The sequence below is a fragment of the Mangifera indica genome, chromosome 1, assembly GCF_011075055.1.
Source record: "Mangifera indica cultivar Alphonso chromosome 1, CATAS_Mindica_2.1, whole genome shotgun sequence".
Lineage (NCBI taxonomy): Eukaryota > Viridiplantae > Streptophyta > Magnoliopsida > Sapindales > Anacardiaceae > Mangifera > Mangifera indica.
Window position 1 is genome coordinate 19,723,887 of NC_058137.1, and position 17,056 is coordinate 19,740,942.

The window sequence follows — 17,056 nt, forward strand, 5'->3', positions numbered from 1 at the left end:
ATGGGTAGAACGAATTGAAAATGGGGTTTAGTAGTCTGATGATTTAATTGAAAACAACGAATTGAAAGAAAACAGTGGAGAGATTTGGTTCAATTTGTATTTTGCTTTTCTTATATATATATATGGAGGGTACACCATTGTTTTTCACTCAAAATTTAGTGAAATGACAAATTTTTATCTATTAATTTTTAAAGATTCAAATATTTATATTTTTATTAAAATTTATTATTAGAGTTTAGGGTAAAAATATCGTTTAACTAAAAATATTTAAAAAACTAAAAATTTATCATATTTTTTTTCTTTAGTTTAAAAGTTTAACAATTTTCTCTCACCTAAGTTTTGAAAAATAACCATTTCTCCTTAGAATTTTTTTTTCTCCTCTTTAAAGAATATCTCCTTCCTGACCGTTGGTGTTCTCCTTCTTGGTCGTTGATGTTCTCCCTCTCTATCTCTCCGTTGCCCTTCCTTGGGACGATTCATCGTCTTCGTCTCAAATGAAGATTATAGGGGAGGACAGTAGAGAGACTGAGAGGAAAAGATAAGCTGACCAACAGGGGAAGATAAGCTGACTGGGAGGGAAAGATGAGCCGATCAGGAGGTAGAATGCTGACAATTGGGAAGAAGTTTGCTAAAGAGGAGAAAAAATCCTAAGGGAGAATAATCACTTTTTTAATCTTGTGTGAAGAAAAATTATAAGATTTTTAAACTAAGAGAGAAAATATAATAAATTTTTAATTTATTAACATTTTTAGTTAAATAATAATTTTTACTTTTAATTCTAATAATAAATTTTAATAAAAGAATAAATATTTGAGTTTTTAAAAATTAATAAATAAAAATTTATTATATCACTTAACCTTCTGATAAAATTGAAGTTAATGATGCAAAACTTGAAATTTTCGTAATATGATAAACGTTTTATCTTCATGTGAGAACCTAAAATTTAAATATTGAAAAGTAACGACGATTCTTTGTCAAATTAGAATCCACAACGATATTGGCAGTCTCATCTCCTGTATATCAGTTCAATCTTTTCGGTAAAATAACCATTTCTGACAGATTCATGTCCACTAAATGCAGGAAAGGGAGAGTTAGTGAATACCCCTTAAATTCTAGGTTCGTTCTCGTAAATCAAACATAGGAAAAAGAAGGGAAACGGTAACATACCAGCGGAAAACAATGTAAACTTCAAGTCATTGAAGAGAAAAGATGGGGGTTCGACCACTAAAGGTTGGGATGTCTAATTGAAGATGAGACTGAGGTTGGGTGAGAGGTTTTCAAAAGTAAATTTTAGGTCCAGATGCATTATCAGATTTCTTTTAACATGGCAACGAACACCTGTGCAAAGCAAGCTCCATTAATCCAGGTAATTGACATGGTGTGAAAATGTACTTTCTATTCCAAAATCACAAGCAATGAATCATACAGTATGTGGTTAAAACTAAAGACTTCCTTGACTGTCAACTGACAAGCCACACTAATACCTGAACCCAGAAACACAACTAAATTATAAATCAGTATTCAACAAAAGGATTTTTCTATGAAAATTTGAAACCTGGATATAATATTACTTTAACAGTTACCGAGTTCTAGGTGTAATATTTTCTAGACACTATTATTGCAATAAGGCACAGGATGCATAAAAAAAAAGATTACAAACTAGCCCAATCATCTCAGGAAGAACAAAGAAATATACGGAATGAACAATCGTGTAAGATACAGCAGAAACCAACTTATCAAAAATATCACTCTGCAGCTGCATTTTCACCGTTGTTCACTGCAGTTCCAATTTCAGGCAAAGTTCCCAGATCTATGCGATTCTCTTTCTCTTCTTGAGTAATTGAAGAATCATTCTGGATGGTATTAGCGTTGCCATCTGTGTCTGTTGATAAATCTTTTTGTTCAGCTTCTGGATTATCATTTGTGTTGTTCTGGGTAGCATTTTCATTCTCGTTCTTACCGGCATCTGTGTTTGATAATTTTTCTTTCACTTCAGAGTTTGAAGAACCATTTTGTTCCTTTTGATCGGCATCTATGTTATCATCTGCTGATGTGTTTCTCTCTTTATAGTTTGAAGAATCAACTTGTTTGTTCTGGCCTGCATCTCCATTGTTATTTGTGTTTGACTGTATAACATTTTCTTTGGTCTCCTTGTGAGCATTGTTCTCTATTCCAGCCAATGAGTTGGAGTCATTAGCTTGGCCAGTTTCAGCATTATTATCTTGTGACTCTCCATTAGTTGAATGTTCATTCTCGGTTGTAGCATGTGTTGCTTTCACATCCATCAGCTCACCATTGGTATCTGAGTATGATTTCCCAGATTGCTGTAGAACAACATTTTCTTGAGTAGAGTCATCTCCCCTATAACTGTTATTCAGTGTTTCATTTTGATTCTGAGTTGTATCAGATGTTGCATCTGTCCCATTTTGTGCCCTTGAATCATGAGTTTCCCCAGTAACTTCCATGGAGTTGGAGCTCAAATGATGTTCATTTGATTGTGTCTCTGTTGTAGAATTAGATCCATTATTTGTTTCTGACTGATTGCCTTCATGAACACCCTTGTCACCGGATAACTTATTTGTAGAATCATTCTTCTCAATAGTTCCAGTTTCTTGTACATTTGAGGCTGATTCATCTCGGTGGTCACCTTCAACGCTATTCTGTTTCTTCTGCTGAAATTCATTATTTTCTTTTCCTTGCTGCTCCACCTCATTGGTATTTTGTTGATCTCCTTTAACATTTTCAAGTTTCATATTCTGAGTTACATGGACTACTTCACTGGAAGCATCATCACCCTTGTAATGTTTCTCCCTTGCTTCCTCAATGTTATTACCATTTTCATCATGGAATTGCTGTTTTGATATACTTTCATTCTCATTTCCAGTCTCCTCCGTCACTTTTTCTTGAATCTCCACATTTTTCTTCTCATCATTTGCCTTATCTTCGCTATACTTCTCTTTGTTCTCTTCAATATGCTTCTCTTCACTACCCTTCTTGCTTTCTTCAATGTTATTCTCTTTTGTCTCTTCACTCTCCTTGTTCTCTTCAATCTTATTCTCTTTGCCTTCTTCACTCTCCTTGTTTACTCCAATGTTAACCTCTTTGTTCTCTTCACTCTCTTTCTCCTTGTTACCTCTAATGTTATTCTCACTGCTCTCCTCCCTCTCCTTCTCAATGTTCTCTTCAATGTTATTCTCTTTGCTCCCTTCAGTCCCCTTCTCCTTGTTCGGCTTGCTCTCTTCAATGTTATTCTCTTTGTTCTCTTTACTCACCTTGTCTTCGCTATCCTGCTCCTTGGATTCATCAATGTTATTCTCTTTGCTTTCTTCACTCTCATTGGTGTCATCCCTATCCTTCTGTCCACCAATTGTATCTCCTCTATTCTCAGCTTCCTCATTCTTAACATGATCCTGATCAATTATCTCATCATCTGCACCACCTTTCCCTACATTATTATTCTCTTCAGATTTGCTCTGTTCTTCACTCTTGATCTCTTCTTCTTCATACTCTTTGGGCCTTGCATCTTTAATCAATGGGTCTTCCCTTCGAGGAAGGTTCTTTCTCCCAAACTTTATGATCTCATTCCCAGCTTTTGCACCATCCTCATATTCAGATTTCTTGTCCTGAGAGTGCCGAACCTGGTAAAGCAGCCAGATGCAGACACCAAGCAAAAAGCATAATTGTAATGCATGCTTCACCTTGAAACCTTTTGATCTTTGGTTTCTACTCCGTGGTGACCGGAACATGATGATCAAGTTCACCCACCTGCCAAAAGTTCAGCTGACATCAGATTTATCATCTCCTATCAAATAACTCAATCTCAACTAAATCAAAATAAAATACGTCCACCTGCTTACAGCAATCACCAAAACCACATAATCAAACACACCTATGAAATCTAAAATGTCATAAAGCTAGGGTTCCAAAAAAATAAAATTAGACACAAAACATACTAACAAATGAAGACTTAATAAAAAAATAGCATTTCTTTAGAAACACAACTTAAATTTTTTAATTTTCCGGGTGACTAATCAAAACGATCATCATCACTCAGCTGATCTACAGAGAGAGTATGAATATCGCTACAGGCCGTAAAACTACAGTGTGTAACGAGCCTAACGTGTTTTGAACAGATATGTTACCTTCGTCAGGACAAGCCACCAAAAAAATCAACAAAAAAAAATTAGATATTCACCATTGAACAACAATTCACACAGATCTTGACACGAAACATCATACACTAGCATACACAAATCTTCAAAAACTTAAACAGAGACTTACCGAGATGATGCTAGGTTCAAGAACAAAAGTAGCTTCTTGGCGATGATTAACCCTTAATTTTCTGAAACTAAATACAGACAAATAGGTAATTTGTGAGACAATACAGAAAACTTGTAATTGATTTTTAGTCTGTTGTGTCGTCCTAGATTGGATCTGAAACCGAAAACAAACTGCTTTTTAACACCACTTGTCGAGCTCCCTAAAAAACTACAAATTCCATTCATATCTGATGCAATATAAAATTACAGCCTAACTAAAACGATGTCACTTAACTGCTTTCATTTATTATTTCAATCATCAAAACGGTGCGTTTGACGGAAATTTCAACATTCAACGTAACATCGGTCACGGGGAGTTGAAATAGATTTTGGTTTCTTCTCAATAAATAAGTAGTTTAAAATAATTTCACACCCAAGGTTTAGCAAAACTCCTGCTCACCCATTGAATTCCTAAACTACAAATTCTCACCCACAACATAACTTCGTTAATGGAAAAGAGCCTTGAGGTTGTGTCAAAAACATGAATGACAATATTATCCCTAATTATTTTACTTTTATCATATTACCTTTCAGTACAATCACTGATTTTCTAATTAAACAGGAAATAGGTTAAGTTGATATATTATTTATTTTTTAATTTTTGGGTCAGGTACCCGACCCAAAAATGTGAATAAGGGAATCAAATTGGTTTTGGTTTCTAAGAGTAATATACCGAAATTAATTTTGAAACCTACAAATTCTTTTACTTACCATCTAGAATTTATTCTACTTTCGTTGGTTTTGAGTAAGAATTAGAATTGATTATCAAGTTTCAACAGTTTCGATTCTGATCAAGTAATCAGTTCACCCTAGTTTATATCTAATAATCTTATAAATTATACGTCATTATAACAATTTATTATTATTATTTTTTGTGATAAGACATTACTGAATCAAACAAAATCATAAAATAAAAAAATAAGTAAATATTAATCTTATTATATAGATTTAACAATCTTTTCTAGTTGAATTTGTGTTTTTGTTTAAGATTTTGAATATAAGCTCTGGAGTTTAAAACAAATATTTAGATTTGAAGAATTTTAGGATTTTTGTTGAAAAATTGGAAATGAAAAAAAAAAAAAAGTATTTAACTAAGTTTTAAAATGTTTAGCCCTAGCCTTAGGCATTATTAGATGAAAAATACCATGACGAGTCATATAATACTAGGGGGAGGGTCCATACGATTATTAAAACTTAAAACACAAATTAAAACATTCACATAAGTACAGGTGAACAAATTCAATTAACATAAATAATAAACTTAAAGTAAAGAGAGAGAATGATAGAAAGATTTAAGATTTATAGTAGTTCGAAGTTTTTCTACTTAAGTCTCTTATATCCACTTTTTCAAATAATCAGAAATTACACTTGTAAAAAGTTTACTTTTTATAATAGTTATTCATAATTTTATCTGATTACACTAGTTGATATGAGATTGTGCCTAACATTAGTTATACAAAAATTCACCTAACAAGATTGATTATAGAAAATTTGAATGAAAAAACGTCTACAAAGATTATTACAAATATGAAGCACAATGGTATTTTCAAATATATGATATATAAGCTTGGGAGAGAGAATTTTAAGGAGAAAAAGAGTTTAACTTTCACATGTATGTTCTCTCACTTTTTTGTATTCAATATGGCTTGTATTTATAGGCTTAGAGCATTGGAAAAGTTGAAATAGTTGTTGGATTTGAAGAAGTATTTGTTGAAATAAAAAAATCACTTATTTCATTTGAAATATAACGATGTACAAGTATGCATATAGAGTGCATGGGCGTGTCTAACAATAAAATGAAGTTAACCTCAATCAGACATGTCAATGGTTGAATTCTTATTTGTACCACACGTATGTATGAGCATGCAAATAACATGCATGGTTGTACATAGCTTTATTTGGTAAGCCTTCAAAAATTTCAGAAGCTTGTATGCTCAACATGCATAGGAATATGTACACTTGGAATTTCGCTTGTGCATGATTATGTATACCTTTTGTATAGGCATGCATTGACCTTGCTTTGACTTAGGCTTTGATACATGGCTGTATCCTGTACGGTGAAATCTAGTCATGGCTCCTTATATAGCTTATACATAGGTATACATGGAAGTTTGAGATTAAAGGACTTTGACTTAGCTTTGACGATGCATAATTGGATTATGCATGAGATGCCTTGCAGGTGCCCTTCAATATGCTTATTACAAGCATGCATATTTCGTGTGCACATGCATGCTTGAAAATTTGACTAAAATCCTTGTTGACTTTGGTTTTGAATGCACGAGCAATTGTGCACCGGGATAAGGTGCTTATGGGTAGCTTGAAATGAGTTACCATGGGCGTGTGTATATTGTGTATGGGCATGCATGACATGTCTAATGCAAGCCAAATTTCCAAAATCGTGGATGGCAACACACATGGTCTCGTTCAACTGTGTGCACGACTTCCATTTGAACCATGCATGGTCGTGCATGACTTGTAAATATGCATTTTTTTCAACTTTTGTCTAATTTGATCATGAACTAAGTCATGTCCTGGATAAGTTAGTGAGTTTTAGTTTTTGTTATTATCAAAACACTTAGAAATCCAATATTAGACACGGTCATAAATCATGTTAGACTGAATTCAATGTGGCTCATCCTATTAGTCTATGGCATGACGAGGCCCAAGACATGACCTAAGATATCTTGATTGTGCCTTTATAGGTTTTTAGTAGGTTGACCTACCCTATTACATATATTTATTTGTTAAATTTTAAAATTTTTAATTTTTGCAGGTTAGACCCTAAATCTCTCCACATGACCTACATAACTCGTAAGCCTTACACAGTCTACAAAACTTTTTCAACAGGTCAAACTATGTCACGGGTTGTCGAATACCCTGGACATATCTATGTACTACGGTGGATATAAATATAAAAGGTACGTTTGGTTTAGATAATATTTTATTACCAAAATTGAAATATTACATTAAAAATTGATTATCTAGAATATATTGAATATAAATTATTATTATATGTGACCAAATTTGATAGATATAAATAATTATTGTGCTTGATTAGAATTAATAAGAAAATACTAATATATTATTTTATTCAAATATCTTTGGATATAATTATTTTAAAATATTTTTTATTACTAATTAAATTAATTAAAAATAAAATTATTTTTTATCATAAAAATTAATAAATAAGAATATAATCAAAATAAAATCAAAATTACCTCTTTAATATTCCAAAACATAAGGTGAAGATGTTCTGTTATTTAATAAGAGACATTAATCTTTATTTTATCTCCAAACCGAACGTCCCGCTATATCAATGTTTCGTTAGAATAAATGTTAAACTCACTTACGAAAGCCACTTATCCAACTTCTATGTCACAACCACAAACAGTCGGTGACCCTATCTCCAACTTGTGCCTCTCTCGTTTCATCAAGCTTCACCACAACATCCAGTAACGGAACAAGTCGATAGATATGGCCTTTAAGCTTATCACTTCAACTCTACGCATCTATGATACCCGTAGCCATTGCCTCATCTCCATCGCTGTTGCCATTGCCTCTATGATACCCGAATCATTCGAAGATGAAAATGGAATTTCCATGAAAGGAGAGAAAATTTTAGGTCGTTCACTCTACCTCGACATGCAATCAACCACTCCGGTTGATCCCCGTGTACTTGACACGATGTTTCCCTTTTACCTCTCCCGTTAGGGTAACGCCCACACTATTACTGTTGGGAATCAGATTTCGCTGTTGAAACGACCCGCTCTCAAATCTTTGATCTTATCGGTGCTTCTCTAAAAGAAATAATCTTTACATTTGACACAACCGAGTCTAACAATATTTCAATCAAAGGTGTCATGCACTTTTGCAAGAACAAGAAGTGACACATCATAACGAGACAGACTGAGCACAAGTGTGTTCTCGATTCGTGTTGACATCTTCAGCAGCAAGGATATGAAATTACTTATTTGCCCATTGGGTCGGATGGGTTGGTTAATTTGGATGAATTACGGGCAACTGTTCGACCTGACGCTGATTTAATTTCTGACATGTCGGTTAATAATGAGATAGGTGTGATTCAGCCCATGGATGAAATTGGTCAAATATGTAAAGAATTTAAAATTCCGTTCACACAGATGCTGCTCAAGCCTTGGGGAAGAGTCCAATTGATGTGGAGAAATGGAATGTTAGTTTGATGTCATTGAGTGGGCATAAAATTTACGGGCCCAAAGGGATTAGAGCATTGTATTTGAGGCGTAGACAACGAATTCGAGTTGAATCATTGATAAATGGAGGTGGACAAGAGAGAGGGATTAGGAGTGGGACTTTGCCTACCCCGTTAATTATGGGGTTTGGTTGCTTGCAAGATTGTGAAGAAGGAAATGGATTATGATCATAAGAGAATAACCGCGTTGCAAGGTTGATTGTTGAATGGAATTACAGATAAAATTGACGGGGTGGTGATAAACGGTAGTATGGAGAGGAGATATGTTGGGAATTTGAATCTATCGTTTGCTTATATTGAGGGAGAGAGTTTGTTGATGGGTCTAAAGGAGGTGGCGATGTTGAGTGGGAGTGCTTGTACTAGTGCGAGTTTAGAGCCTTCTTATGTATTGAGGGCGTTGGGAGTGGATGAGGATATGGCTCATACTTCTATTAGGTTTGGGATTTGGAGGTTTACCACAGAGACTGAGGTTGACAGGGCTGTTTAGCTTTCTATTAAACAGGTTGAGAAGCCGAGGGAAATGAGCCCGCTTTATGAGATGATGAAAGAAGGGATTGACATAAAGCAGACACATCAGGACTCAATATTGAGACAGTTTGGCGTGTTGGATTGTATGTCAAATTGAGGTGAACAACCCCCTACTCTGGGTTAATCCAAGTTTCATTTTTCTTGTCCTTGTAGAACTATCATAAGGTTCTATTATATAATCTTGACAGTAGAAGTATCTTTGAAATTTGGTTGGTCTAAAAGTACTGCTTTTCAATGGTATTTTGATGGTTTTAACACATTTGTGTTGGTTATATCGCCTTTCAGGTTTGTGTCATGTTTTAGGTTTATTGTGTCGTAGAAAGCGTGAGAGAATGAGAAGCACACAAATTGCTTATTATATATTACTGTGTTCATCTTACATAATTGGAATAAAATGCACAAATTATGGAAAATACCTTTAGTAAGTCAAGATGTCTATTCTTTTTCTGTGGTATGTCAAAATAAGCAGTGCCGGAACGTAACAGGTGTTATATTGATGAGGGAGCAATGGAGCCACCTTTTGGCATTGTCTCCCTTAAAAAAATGGATGTGGGTTGTTATGAACTGCATCCATTCTATGATGCTAATTGTGCCAACATAGCTATTAAGTTGTCCCGACTCAATGTATTTCTATACCTAAATGTAGAAAGTTGAAGGAGAAGTTACGCTTATGGTAACTTTTTCATAGCATTTCAATTCACAGCCTGCTTATTTAAGCATTACTTGTGCAAGCTCTTGAAACAATGATATAATCTTTATAGGTTGGGAAATGGGACGCCCAAATCACCACTTGCATCCCTTGATGATTGATTATAGTTTAGCGCAAATTCAATTGATTATGTTGATTGCTTTCGACCCATGAAAAATAGCAAGAAGTACCTTATTTCCTTCAATCAAAGGAAATTCTCATTTTTGTCAATTTTTCTGAGAATTTATTAAAGCCAGATTTTTATTTGCAACTAACTTTCCACTTCTAAATCTTAGATATCGTTATTGGGTAAACACGGAAAAATCTGTGAGCACCAGTTGGTTTTTTACTTCTTCCTCTTACCCCTTCTAAGCAAAGACAGTTGATGTTGTTCATGAATTAAGGCATAGGATGATATGATGGATATAACAGAAGTTGTATGGATCAAGGAATGGGGTATCTAGTTCTGAAGTAGTTGATTTTGGGTTTAGCTTGACTGGATCTTTTCCTGTTGAGTCATTATGGATACGGTTAGGGACAAGCTTTTCATCAATTCTATTTAATATTCCTATCATTAATTCTATATGAGCTGCTTAGAAAGTGCCTTTTTAAGTCGAGCCGAGTTTCTTGAGCTTCAGAAAGGTCATTCATGCTTGCTTTTGGGCATGAGGTATTTGTGAGTTTACCATTTTGAGAAGGTGTAATGACAAAAAGTTCCCGCACAAATTGTCCTACATTAAATTTCTCACCCTTTAAGTTTCAAAAAAAAATTTCTCTATCAATTATCTAGTTATATTAGTGAAATATATAAATTGACATGTTACAATTGTTAAAAAGGACAAAAATATGTTTTTGAAAACTCACTAAGTTTGGTCCTCAAAACTTTAAGAAATATACTTTTCACCCTTAATTTACATTAATTCTAAGATTAATAATATAAACATTATAATTACAAAAGTCATTAGTGACAATGTCATCAATAATCTATCTAGTGCAGTTCTAATAAGATCACACCGAAGATGATGCAATTTAATTAAAATTACATTTGTGATGATGAATATCGACAAGATATCACCTATCTTTATGCAATTTAAGTAGAACCACATCTGCATATTGTGATTTTAGCCAAAATTGTATCGAGATAGTGTAATTAGCTTTAACACTAATAATCATCTCTAGAAAAATATATCCTTATTTTTAAGCGCACTCCATCAGTGTGCTTACAAACTACCCGTTTCGCCAAATATTGCAAAAGCCATAAGCCCTAGGAAGATTACTAAAATGGGTGATAAAGCTAAGTCAGTTTGATATCAACTTCAAGCCTTTCACAACAATCAAAGGACAAACACTTGAAGATTTCATTTCAGACTTCACACATGAGCCTCAACAAGAGCTTACTTAATAGGAGGAAACTTTTCAAAACCAAGTTATCCAAGTGAAAGACATGTTCGACAAGCTAATAACATGACACCTTTATGTGGATGGGTCATCCAATGAAGGAAGACTTGGACCAAGTTCAATCTAGATTAGCCCTGAGGGCTAACGATCCTATAATGCCCTCCAGTTTGGGTTTAAGGCATCCAATAACGAGGCTGAATATAAGGCACTCTTCATGGGATTATGACTAGCCAAAGATATGGGGGCAAAGTCAATCAACATTTTCAACAACTATCAACTAATAATCTTATACGCAATTTTCAAGCATAAGGAGAAAAAAAGGCATCTTACTTGGAAACAATAAGGATTACCTTTAAGTCCTTTGAGCAATATAAAATTCAACAAGTTTATAGAGACCAAAACATTCATGTTTATGTCGTAGCTTGACTAGCCTTGACAAAAGATGTTGAAACCTTAAGCATTGTTCTAGTAAAATTTTTGGAGGTACCCAACATTACTACTTCCATCCATGTCATATTGTTGGTGGCCTAACAATCATCCTGAATGGACCCCATCAACGTATATCTCTAGGATGGAACTCTCCTCAAGAATAAAGTAAAGTCAAAAAATATTCACACCAAGTTTGTTTGTTACACCTTGATCAACGAAAAATTGTATAAATAAGGCTATAATGTTAGGGTTGAATTCGAAGCGAGTTTTCTTGAACTTGAAACAAGTTTTGCTTGATTGAGCTCAAAATGAACCTGTCATAAACAAGCACCAGTACAAATATGAGCTTAACCATAAATAAAAAACCGAACACAAGCCTAAACCTAAACAGGGCAATACTTGGCTTGCTTAGCTTGACGAGTTGAGTTGGACTTGCTTAAATCATAACAAAAGTAAAACGACACCATGTGGTGCACTGTTGAATAAAACCAAAAAAAAACCTAAAGTTCTAATTTCTAAACAAATTTTTTTCTTTTCTTCTTGCGTGCGAGTTCTATAGTAATTTTGTCATCGTTCAAACTCTCTCTGACTCCTTTATTCATTCATAGTTCACACTTATCGATGTCGTGACTTCAACACCATTCGACCACTATGACTTCGATGCCATTCTTATCTTTTTCCCCACATTATATTTTCTCTATTGCAAAACAACTTTTAGCCTTTTTCCAGTAGTTCTCTAGCAAGTTAACAAGACAACGTGAACAAAGAAAGTCAAATAGTCAACTAATTTCTTTTGTAAGTCATATATACCACTATAGATTGAATTGTATATTGTAAAGTGTAAACCCAATTTAAGGAATTTTGGGTTCCAAAATAATCTAGAATTTTTGCAATACTACCGCATTGATTTCTTCCAACGGTGGAATTTTGGGTTCCAAATATTGTAATTTTGCAATAAATTGTTGTATTATTGAATATAATTAAAGTTGTGCCTTAGAGACTTGTGATTGTTGTATTATTAGGTGAACAAGAAGTTGTTGTGTTATTGAATATAATAAAAGTTGTTTTGAGTCCAATGTTTGACAAAACATGGAGTTAGATGTTAAAGAAATTTATGATTTAGGAACCCTTTTCTCAACGTGTGGTATGTGATAATGCCTTTAATTATTATTATTTTGATTTCTAATTCCCTTATGTTGTGTGGAAATTTAATTCAATATAATGGAATTACTTCTCTTTTTGCATTTAGGAAATTTTGAGCAATTTTGGAGTAAGATGGGCCAAAAAGATGAAAAACTGGAGCAGATCTATTAATCTGGAAATTTCGTGATGCTGACTAGGCGTGGGCACGTCAAAGACGAAAACAGAATGCGGAAATAAAATCTGGACTTCCAGATCAGCTGCAAGGGTCCACTAAATATCAAGATTTGCTTCCTAAAAAAAGGGATAATTACTAGCTGGAAAAGAGGGTTAATTGAGATGAATAAGGAAGGATATTTTTGGAGAAAGGATATACATATCTTTTCCTTTCTTTTTAGGAAGATATGTATCACTTTGCTTGGTTGGATTAGGAGATTAGGATTGACTTTCAATTTCCAGATTTTTAGTAGGAAGATAATATATATACTCTTATTTTTATTTGAGAATTATCAACCATTGTACTTAGGGAATTAGAGAGAAAAACATGGTCTACAGTGGCTGAATAATTTCTCTTGGTTGAAGGGATTTGAAACCATGAAACTACAATGATTGTGAGATTTATTTTTATTCTTTAATGCATCTTTTTGATTATTTGAGTATTGATTATCTTTCTGAATTATTTTTCATGATTGTGTTGATTGATTTTTAAGGTGCGCAATTAGTTTATCAATTAATATAATCTACGACTAGTTTAGGTGCTGAATCCGTAATTATTCAATCCATCTAATCGAAGTAGCGACTAGGTTTATCATTTGCTGTGTCAGAAACTATAAATCCTAGGAAAATAATCAACTAGATTAAATGCAACGTCGTACGTTTGTGTTGTCTTACTTCGTTGGTCTTTCTAGTTCGTAATGCTATTGTTTAATTAAATTCGAGATCGTATCCGAATTATTAATCAATAAGGGTTAATTGGAATACATGTTTTTGGTTAACTAATCGTAAGGAAGGATAGGTTAATTTAATACCACAATGAATATTTGAATAATTAATTTGATATTTTTGGTTTCGATGATCAATCGTAGTTTCAATGGTGGATGTGACCGAAGACCAAGGTTTGTTTAATTGATTAATCGTTTTAATTTATTTCGCTGAATTTTTATTTATTGTTTTTTATTATAATTTGCATTCACTTCAAAAACCCCCATTTATTTCTTTGTTTCGATTTAATTGTGACGACATACTAATCAAAACTTTTCGAGGGAACGATCCCTACTTTCCTTTACTACATTTTTGTTACAGGAATTTAGGATTTTAATTTGGGTGTCAATGACAGCACGTACCAAATTTTGGCGCCATTTCTAGGGAGTTTTTAATTTGTATATTCGTTACGCAATATTTGAAACAAACTAGTTTACAATTTGATCCAGAAATTGAAAAGACGATAAAAGGGCTGAGAAAAGAAACAAAAAAGAGACTGCAAACACACAGATCTGCTTACGAAATAGAGGAAAACATGGCTGAAAATCAGACTTTAAGGGAGCTTGCTGCTCCAGATTTAAATCAACAACCACACTGCATTCCTTTTCCAAATTTAGATGTTAATACCACCTTCGAATTAAAATCTGGACTAATTCATCTTTTACCTATTTTTCGTGGTTCTGCAGGTGAAAATCCTCATAAACATTTGAAAGAATTTCATGTGGTGTGCACTGGAATGAAATCGAATGGAGTAACCAAAGAACAAATCAAGATGAGGGCTTTTCCATTTTCTTTGAAAGATGATGCGCAAGATTGGTTGTTTTATCTACCCATTGGAAGTATCATTACTTGGCATGAGATGAAAAGATTATTTATGCAGAAATTTTTTCTAGCATCAAGAGCAGCCAGCATAAGGAAAGAAATCTGTGGCATTAGGCAGCAGAGTGGAGAGTCTTTATACGAATACTAGGAGCGCTTTAAAAAACTCTGTACGAGCTGTCCACATCACCAAATTAGTGACCAGTTGCTTATTCAATATTTCTACGAAGGATTTCTATCAAATGAGAGAAATATGATTGATGCAGCGAGTGGTAGAGCATTGGCTGACAAAACACCTGAAGCAGCCCAAAATTTAATTGCAAATATGACGTCGAATTCACAACAATTTAGGAATAGATTAGACCATTCGTCTCGACATGTCAATGAGGTAAATGTATCTTCTCTTGAGAGATGACTTGATGATTTAACTACTCTTGTACGTCAAATGGCTATAGGAAAAATAGAGGTGGAAAAAGTTTGCGGAATCTGTTCAATAGGAGGACATCCAATTGATATGTGCCTAACACTTCAAGATGACTACTTTGAACATGCTAATGCAGTGGGGAGATTTTTAGGACAGCAACAGTGAAATCATAATTATAATCCTTATTCGAATACCTACAACTCCGGTTGGAGAGATCATCCTAATTTTTGTTATACGAATCAGCCTTCAAATAATTTTCAGTCGTATCAGTAACCCTATATTCCTAGACAACAGTAACCAACCCAAAATTCTGATTCAGGTACATCTCTTGAGGATATTGTTAAAACTATGGCTACTAACATTGTGAAATTTCAGCAAGAAACCAGAACTAGCATTCAAAATCTAGAGAATCAAATGAGTCAGATGGCTACTGCAATCAGTAGGCTGGAAGCACAAAATTCAAGTAAACTACTATCACAAACTGTGGTAAACCCAAAGGAGAATGCTAGTGCCATAGTGCTGAGAAGTGGAAAAGAGTTAGAGATGCCAATTAAAGAACCACTTGTACCAACACAGGAAGTGGAGAACAGAGAAGAAGTGGTAGTAGAAAATAATCCTTCCGAAAAGGTAGCGACAGGTAAATATTCTTCTTTCAGCGAATACAAATCTGTTCCTTCTTTTCCTGAAGCTTTAAAACTGAAGTACAAAAGCAATGCAGATTTATATGACACCTTTCAGAAGTGTGAAGTCAATATTCCACTGTTTGATGCAATAAAACAAGTGTCTTGCTATGCTAAATTTTTGAAAGAGTTGTGTACATTGAAAAGGAAGCAAAAACTCAAAAAGTATGAAAAGATAAAGGTAGGAGAAAATGTTTCAGCCATAATTCGAAAGAGTCTTCTTGAAAAATGCAAAGATCTAGGTATGTTTTGCATCCCTTGCACCATAGGAGGAACAAAAATTGAAAAAGCTATGTTAGATTTAGGAGCATCTATTAATGTAATGTCATATTTTATTTATTCTGCTCTTAATTTTGGACCTTTAGAACAAACTAGTGTAGTTATCCAGTTGGCCGATAGATAGAATGCATATCCGAAAGGATTAATTGAAGATGTTCTTATTCAGGTTAATGATAAATTAATTTTTCCAACTGATTTTTATGTTCTTGACATGAAAAATAATGACCAATCTACACCTATTTTGCTAGGAAGACCTTTTCTGAAAACAGCTAAAACGAAAATTGATGTTCATAAAGGCACACTGACCATGGAGTTTGATGGTGAAGCTGTCCAATTTAATATTTATGATGTTATGAAATATCCTGATGTAGATTTTTCTGTGTATTCAGTTGATTTAATTGATTCTCTAGCGCAAGAAATTTTTGATGATGAAGATGAGTTGGAAGCAACTAACCAGGAAAATATTTTGAAAGAAAGAGATGAACCTAAATTAATTTCAGATGTGCAGAATGCAGTGGCAGAGATGAATGAGTGCAGAGAGTTGAAAAATACAGATAATTTATCTTATATTGAGTTGCCAGTGCCTAACGAAAAATTGATACCTTCTGTTTTGCAGGCACCAGAGCTAGAGCTGAAACCTCTTCCAAATCACCTAAAATATGTGTACCTTGGAGATAGGGAGACCTTACCAGTGATTATTTCCAGCAAGTTAAATAAACAGCAAGAAGAAAAACTAGTGCAGATTCTGAAGAAGCATAAAAAAACTATAGGATGGACCATTGCTAATATAAAAGGAATCAGTCCCTCTACTTGCATGCATCGAATTCGTCTTGAAGAGGGAGCTAAACCAATTCGACAGCCACAAAGGAGGTTGAATCCGCCAATGATGGAAGTGGTAAAGAAGGAAATTTTAAAGTTGCTTCAAGCTGGAGTAATTTATCTTATTTCAGACAGTGAATGGGTCAGCTCTGTTCAAGTCGTACCGAAGAAGACTAGCATCACAGTGGTAAAAAATCAGAATAATGAATTGGTGCCTACTCGAGTTCAGAATGGGTGGTGGGTCTGTATAGATTATAGGAAATTAAATTCGGTAACCCGTAAAGATCACTTTTCGTTGCCATTTATTGATCAAATGTTGGAAAG

The 17,056-nt window shown here is 34.0% G+C and overlaps 2 protein-coding genes and 1 non-coding gene across 3 annotated transcripts; 1 reads left to right on the top strand and 2 right to left on the bottom strand.

Annotated features, from left to right (window-relative positions):
- Positions 1-1,587: 1,587 nt before the first annotated feature.
- On the bottom strand, positions 1,588-4,520 carry LOC123223235 (myb-like protein X). The gene is made up of 2 exons (XM_044646368.1): positions 4,282-4,520; positions 1,588-3,765 (listed from the first exon to the last, which is right to left on the bottom strand). The coding sequence occupies exon 2, from the start codon at positions 3,744-3,746 to the stop codon at positions 1,746-1,748; it is 2,001 nt and encodes a 666-aa protein (XP_044502303.1). The 5' UTR covers positions 3,747-3,765; positions 4,282-4,520; the 3' UTR covers positions 1,588-1,745.
- A 3,157-nt stretch (positions 4,521-7,677) lies between these two features.
- LOC123217835 (cysteine desulfurase, mitochondrial) lies at positions 7,678-9,332 on the top strand. The gene is given in 4 exon segments (XM_044638939.1): positions 7,678-8,043; positions 8,046-8,447; positions 8,450-8,678; positions 8,680-9,332. Coding segments are annotated over 4 exon segments (1,374 nt in total). The 5' UTR covers positions 7,678-7,793; the 3' UTR covers positions 9,173-9,332.
- A 5,286-nt stretch (positions 9,333-14,618) lies between these two features.
- On the bottom strand, positions 14,619-14,725 carry LOC123196136. The gene has a single exon (XR_006497614.1). It is a non-coding gene; the product is annotated as a small nucleolar RNA R71 (small nucleolar RNA).
- Between the last annotated feature and the right edge of the window lie 2,331 nt (positions 14,726-17,056).